General features: G+C 55.5%; 1 protein-coding gene across 1 annotated transcript; it reads right to left on the bottom strand.

Annotated features, from left to right (window-relative positions):
• Positions 1 to 1,253: 1,253 nt before the first annotated feature.
• Positions 1,254 to 2,335, bottom strand: LOC143167189 (P2Y purinoceptor 1-like). Its single transcript, XM_076352352.1, has one exon. The coding sequence runs from the start codon at positions 2,333 to 2,335 to the stop codon at positions 1,280 to 1,282; it is 1,056 nt and encodes a 351-aa protein (XP_076208467.1). The 3' UTR covers positions 1,254 to 1,279.
• Positions 2,336 to 6,733: the final 4,398 nt, after the last annotated feature.

Below are 6,733 nucleotides of genomic sequence, written 5' to 3'. Positions count from 1 at the left end.
TCCCTCAGCGCACCAGCAAAGGTGGGTCTGTGAGGGGAGCCGCTGACCGTGATAAATATCGGGCTTCAATCCAAAGAGTGCAGCATCCATGGGTCAGCACTTTCCCAGAACGGGTTGATTTTAACTCACAATCTACTTCCTTCAGCCGAGCTGCAAGATCTGCTGTTGCAAATCACATTGCTCCTTTCACGAGGACATTCAAGCTGTTCATGGTGGGGAACACCAAAAGCAAAAACCAAAATGCTGCTCGGGAGCCTCTGCTCCCCGCAAAGCAGAGATCCCTACGGCCCTTCCCAGCGACGACAGACGGACTGCCCTCGCCATTGAATCTGCCTTCACAAGCCTTCAAACCAGCGTTGCTTCTCTTCTTTTTGCATGTCTAATTTTTAATAGACACATCTAATCCCCTCACAAGCCTGGATGCAAGAGTAAGATGCAGTCACCCACCTGAAGATTTCAAAACTCTCCTGAGATTTGCCTGCTGAAAGCAGCGGTTCAGGCTACTGCAGTCATTCGCCTTGCAAAAAAACCCAAACCCAACCAACAACATCCAGAAACTTAAAATGCCACTTTGTTGTTGTCTGCTATATGCTCTTCCAGAAGAGAGTGAGTAATGCTAAAATTCTTTTTTCTTCTGTGAAGGAGGTGGGCAGTAGACGATAACAGATCCTGAAGCAGCTCAGTCACCCAGGAACAACTAACCCAGGAACTGGCACAGTTTAGTCATATATTTAAATCCTGATATTTTTATGAATATTTCCATTTCCAAAGCACTTCCCCCCCTGCAAAAATTCACCCTCTCAGCTGTCCTGCGATGTAGGGAGTTAATTACCCGTGTCCTCTCCTTGGGTGAAGGAGGGAATCCTGTCTCAAACCCATGTCCACTGGGGGAGAGGGCATGCAGTGGAGGGACACCCCCATCCCTCACTCATTGAGGAGCTCGATGAGCGGCTGGGGATCCAGGGGGATGTTAACCAGCTCTGAGTGCTGCACTGGAGCCCGGACTAAGAAATACTTCAGGACTGGAGTAAACGCAATGTTTATCTCTTTCCATCTCCAGGCGTGCTGTAGGCAAAATGGTTGGGTTGAGTAGCTTTGCTGTAAAACCTGGTCCCACTTTGCTCTCTGATGCCGGCAGTCCTGTCTGTCCCTTGTGTGAGATTGGAGCGAGTGATGCTGCAGTCACCATCTCTCTGCAAAGCAGGTATCAAGGTGGATGGGCTGCTCCCAAGAAGGGGCCAAGCGCAAACTGAAGTGGTGCGTCCTTTGGAGGGCGTGTTCAAAGCTCATCAGAAGCCTCCTCTTCACAAAGAATGATGCTCATCTTCTTCTCATCTGTCTGGCAAGAGGTTTTCCTCCTGAAGGTGGACCCCAGGGACTGGCTGGCTCTTTGGCTGATGGTCCTCATACATGACATGCAGTCTTTGCTGGTCATCACATAGAGCAGGGGGTTGAGGGCACTGTTGAAGCTGGCCAGGCCCCGGGTCACCTGGTAGGAAATGTAGATGTTCTTTAAAGCCTGTGTGCAGGACCCTTGCAGCTGCCAGCCTCGAGACAACAAGTTGAGGTTTCTGAAGATGTGGTAGGGGAGGAAGCAGATGGAGAAGAGGACCATCACGAGAATCACCAGTCTGATGCTTCTTCTCCTGAGGCTGAGGTCCATGGTATCGTTCCTGCAGAGCACCACTACCACGTGGCAGTAGCATCCGATGATGATGAGGAACGGGATGACGAACCCAGTCATAGTGATGGCCGTGGTGTACGGCAAGTAAATGCCCAGGTTCTCATGCCCTGTCGTGTCATGGCACCGCATCCCCGTGTCGTCCACCTTGCTGAAGGTGAAATCGGGAGCTACCTGCGCAATGACCCACAACCAGACCATCACGCTGAGCCATGCGGAAGAGGTTGTCCCCTGGCACCTGCCCCGTGCCTTCAGCGGGTGCACGATGCCCAGGTAGCGGTGGATGCTGATGCAGGTGAGGAAGCCGATGCTGGCGTAGAGGTTGAGGTGGAAGAGGCCTCGGGTGATCCGGCACCAGCCCTGCCCGAAGAGCCACACTCTGCCCCGCAGGTAGTAGCTGACGAGGAAGGGCAGCGTGCTGACGTACAGCAGGTCGGCCAGGCCCAGGTTGCCCATCAGCAGGCCGAGGGGATGGTGGGCACCCCACCGGGGCCTGGTGCAGAGGTGCCACAGCCCCAGCCCGTTCCCCGCCAGCCCCAGGGGGATCACCGCCAGGTAGACGGCAGGCAAGAAGCGCTGGGCAAAGGTGGTGTCCACGGGGCACAGGGCCCTGCTGCCATTGCCGGGCCACGGTGTGAGAGCCTCCATGGCCATTGGGCACTGCGGCAGCCCTGCCCACGGCGGGGTGGCTGCTCCCGCGGCAGTGCTGGTCACGGCAGTGCTCGGAGCTGCTGGTGCCCGGTGAAGCGGTGACTGTTGCCTGCGGCAGGGGCAGGGCAGCACGGGCAGCGCTGTTGCCCAGAGCCGTCCTCGGCAGCGCCGCGTTCCCCGGTGCAGTCTGCGGCTGCCCTCGCCTCCCCGCTCCTGCCGGGCTCCGGCCAGGGGATTTGGGGTGCAGGGCTCTCCCCCGGAGCGTGGGGAGGATGTGGCGAGGGCCGCCTCAGCGGAGAGCCTCAGTGTCCGGCGGCTTCCGCCTCTCCCTCGGCGCCGGCCGCCAGCCCACTTGAGATATTTTGAGCCGGGCGCCAGGGACGTGCAGGCCCCCGGCTATTTCAGATGCTGTGCGTGCTTGGAGGGAGTGGGAGGAAGCAGGCAGGGAGGCGGGGAGAGAGGCTCTGCCTCAGAGTGGGTGGGAGATGTCTGATGGCGGGGGCCAAAGCTTTCAGCCTGCTTCTGTTCTGTCCCACTCAGGGTGAGGAGAACCCCCCGTCTCTCCAGACCAGGGGCTGGAAGCCTGCACCCCATGAGCCGCCCCTCACTTCCACTCCTGACACCCTTTCTCCTGGTCCCACTGCTCAGACCATGCCGTCCATCCAGAAACACCGGGAGCAGGGTTAAGGCAGAGACCGGCAGCTTTCCATGGGGCTCGTGCTGCCAGCCCGGCTCCAGCAGGCAGCCGGTGCCGCAGGCAGGGCCAGCAGGCACGGGTGTGCCAGGCTGCCTGCCCCCAGCGTAGGCAGCAGCAAGCCCCGCTCCCTGCCGAACGGCTGCACCTTCTCTACAGCATGCAGCAACGACCTGCTCTTGCTGCCTACTTCTATATCCCTCCCCAAATAGAAAAATCCTCTTCCCCCCCCTCCTTTGAGCGGTTTTGACCCATGTGGGGAGGAAATGCGAGACAGGTTGTGACCTTCCTCTTCTGCCTTCCCTGTTGCAGGGGATGTCATGCAGAAGACACCCAGATACTGTGAGGTTGGGGCAAGAGCTAAAACCAGCGATGGCAAAGAGGACCCCCAAGGAAAGCCAGCCCCCGTTTGCATTGCTGAGCAGCTGCTGCCGCATAAACAAGGCCAGAAATAACTTTATCTCCAGGCGCAGGAGTAAACAAGCAATCAGAAGGGAGGTTTACCCTGGCAAGCCATAGGGAAGTGACCTTGGCAAAACAACTTCAGGTGAAGGGCTGGGCCCGGGAAGGGCCACGGCCACCTGCTTTCCTGGAGCTTAGTCTAGGGCAGGGGGTGGGAAGAGGCTGATACCTCATCCGCCAGCAGGGAAGGAGGGGGGGGCGAGTCTATTGAGCCATCCTCACTGCCCTTCCCTCCTTGGGAGCAGCCGAACATCTCCGCTCAACCATACTCGGGCACAGCAGGTCGGGGCCAGCGTAGGGAAGCCCAAGACATGGGGCAGTAGAAGCTGCTTATTCTGAGTATCGGTGTGTTGACTCCAAAAAGTGCTTTCCGGAGCAGATAAACGATGGGAAAGGCTGTATGTTATTTCCTGCCTACATGATAAAATCTAGCCACTACAGGTGTGTCCCGAGAGGTGAAGCTTAAAAGCTGTTTCCGTGGGGTGAGGATATGGCTTTTTTGAGGTTTGCAGAGGCTCTGGTGGAACTGTGCTCCTGGAGTAGCAGAGGAGGGGGTCCATGGCGGTTCACCCTTCAGGAAAGCAGTCCCCCACCCTGCCCTGCTCCTGCCCCCTTCGCCTCCATGCATTTCAGCTGCTCCTGCAGCCTGGGGTTGGGGTGGCACTTGCAGAGCAACTTTATGGAGGTGTAGTGAGATGAGAGGAACAAACCGGGAGCGGTCCCCTTTGTCCCAGAGTATCAACCATTGGGGAAACTGAGGCAGAGACAGCAGCCGGCTGGGAGGACTGCCGTAATCATGGGAAGGGTCACAAGCTGCTCCCAGCACTGTAGGCAAAACTTTCGCTGTCCCCAAAATGAAGACTTGGGGCTGGGTGCCTCCTGCCATGGGAAAGGAGGAGCAGGGCAGGACACGGGGAGCACTGCCTGCGCCCGGCTGCAGCCCCATGCCCTTCACACCTCCTGCTCCCTGGATCTGTTGGAGGCACGCATGCAGCGGTACGGCTCCTCTCTTGTGCCTGCCTCAAGTCTGTTTAAGGTGTTCACTTGACCCATGATTTCACTCGCGGTAGAGGTGCTACCGCCCAGCTCTGCCCGAGTACCCTGTATTGGGATGCTTCCCCCCGGTTCCCGGCTCCGGCACGCGGCAGCGATGCTGCTGCCAGCGCGTCCAGGGCAGTGCGAGAGCACAGGGCTGGGATGGCTCCTGCGGGTATCAAACACGTAACCTGAGTGATGGGCTTTCAGACAACCCATTCAAGGCTTTTCACCAACAGCAAAAAAAGGGCCTTGATCTACTTTTTTTTTATTGAGCACTGCACTCCTGCTCAGGGAGGTATGTGACAACGTTTAGCTTTAATGAGGGGCTCATCCGGCCCTTTCTCAGCCAACTCCATGCTTTTAAAAATCATCAGTCATGAGAATGGCTTGGAAAAAAAATTCTGATGCACGTTTACTCATGCAGCAGCAAACAGTTTCTCCTTCAGCTGCTGTGTGTGCTTGCACTGTAATGAGCTGTGATCTGCTGCTCACTGCTGGTTCGGGAATATGGTTGTCAAATCACATGCCATTTACGTGTGCAGATGTGGCAGTATGCTTTGAGGACAGGGGTGAGTTGTCTTCTGTTTTGGGGTTCTTTTTATCTTTACGGGTGACCACAATCATCTGTGGATGGCAGAGTATTTATCTACTGCCCCGCAAGAGCAGGCAAAGCCCGGGGCCCGCTGTGTCAGAGGCTGCAATAAATGTGATCCTCAAATAACCACATGTTTCCAGGGTAGCAGGGCTTTAGAAGGAACAGCGAATATTGTGAGACTGGCAATCAAATTGCAAGAGTTGATTTCCCTGTGTTCTTAGGGGAAAATAGTTCTGATTTATTTGGATTCGTTAATTCATTATTTAGATGTTTTCTGCTTAGTGAATCAGGGAGAAATGACATTTTACAGAAAAAAAAAAAAAGAAAATTATAGCAGACGTGCGTTGAGTCATTTCTGTTGGAGTTGACAATTGCAGGTTGCTGCTTGAAAAGTGACCTTTTGATTTTTACCATCACCCAGAGGCGGCTGGGCAGGATTTGGGAGGGGGTGAGAGCCCTGGCAGCACTCCCTGCCGGCAGCTCACCCAGCCTTGGTGGCCGTGTCCCAACATGCTGAAACAAGAACTGGCTTAAAAAACAGGATTTTCAGTACACAGAACATATCTTATCCATGTCAGTCGAGGAACACTGTGGTTTTAAAGTCTACATGAGCCTCGTGTCACTGCTTTTTTGGCACGGCCATCACAGAGGTAAAAAAGCCAACAAAAGCTGCAGACCGGGCCACGTTCATTATGCGATTTGCTGCCTGCCAGAGGTTCACTGCGTCCTCCGTATCAAACTGAATTAATGATTTGTAGTCGGGCAGAGCACCAGACGATCACAGTAAATAATTCTCTATGTAAGCAATGTTTTACTGCATGAGCAGTGAGGTTTGGGTGTTTTTTTTTCTTTTCCCCCCCAAGAGGTGACTGAAAAGCATCCTTGACTTTAATTTTATTTTCAGCACTTGCAGAGGCCGGGGGAGCAGGCGAGCGGCTGCCTTGGCCCTGCTGCCTTTCCTGCTGCTTGTGGGGAGGCTTTTCCCCGGGCAGCAGAGGGGAGCTCCCTCTACCAGGCAGCCTTTTGCCCCTGCACCCCTAAATCCCGTTGGCCTGGGTCGGGAGGACAGGCAGCTGGTGACGATGGTGGCATGATGCCAGGGAAATCCTGGTCCCGGGGTGAACGGAGGAGGTGTGGGGCTGGCAGGAGGAGGGGTGAGTTACAGGGGGAGAATTTGGGCTTTGTTTTTTGGGAGGCTGAGAAGAGGCATGGCCTGGTCTGTGCCTGGGGCTGCAGACCCAGCAGTAACGCAGCCAGCACCATGCCGTGCCCTCCTGTGCATCCCAGCAGCGAGTGGAGACCCAGGCACCGCTATGGCCAGGGTCGGTCTCATCAGCAGAGCAGATGGAGCTCACGGCTGGGTAAAAGCAAAGGGGCAGAATTTAACCCAGGATATAATATACTGTAATAATGTTTTCAGTGCTTTGATTCACATTTTTTTTTTCTTTTTTCTTTTCTTATTCTAAGCAGCCTGAACTGAGGTGCCTCCAAGCTGCCCTGTCCTGGGTCAGGCCTTCCCTGCAGCAGCCGAACTGGCCATGAGCAGCAGGGCTCCTGAGGGCACACCGGAGCCGGGCTCACCCCACACAGACAGGCCCAGACAAGCTCCGTA

This window comes from Aptenodytes patagonicus, chromosome 14 (assembly GCF_965638725.1).
Source record: "Aptenodytes patagonicus chromosome 14, bAptPat1.pri.cur, whole genome shotgun sequence".
In the NCBI taxonomy this organism is placed as follows: Eukaryota; Metazoa; Chordata; class Aves; order Sphenisciformes; family Spheniscidae; genus Aptenodytes; species Aptenodytes patagonicus.
This window is presented reverse-complemented; position numbering and strand designations above follow the sequence as displayed.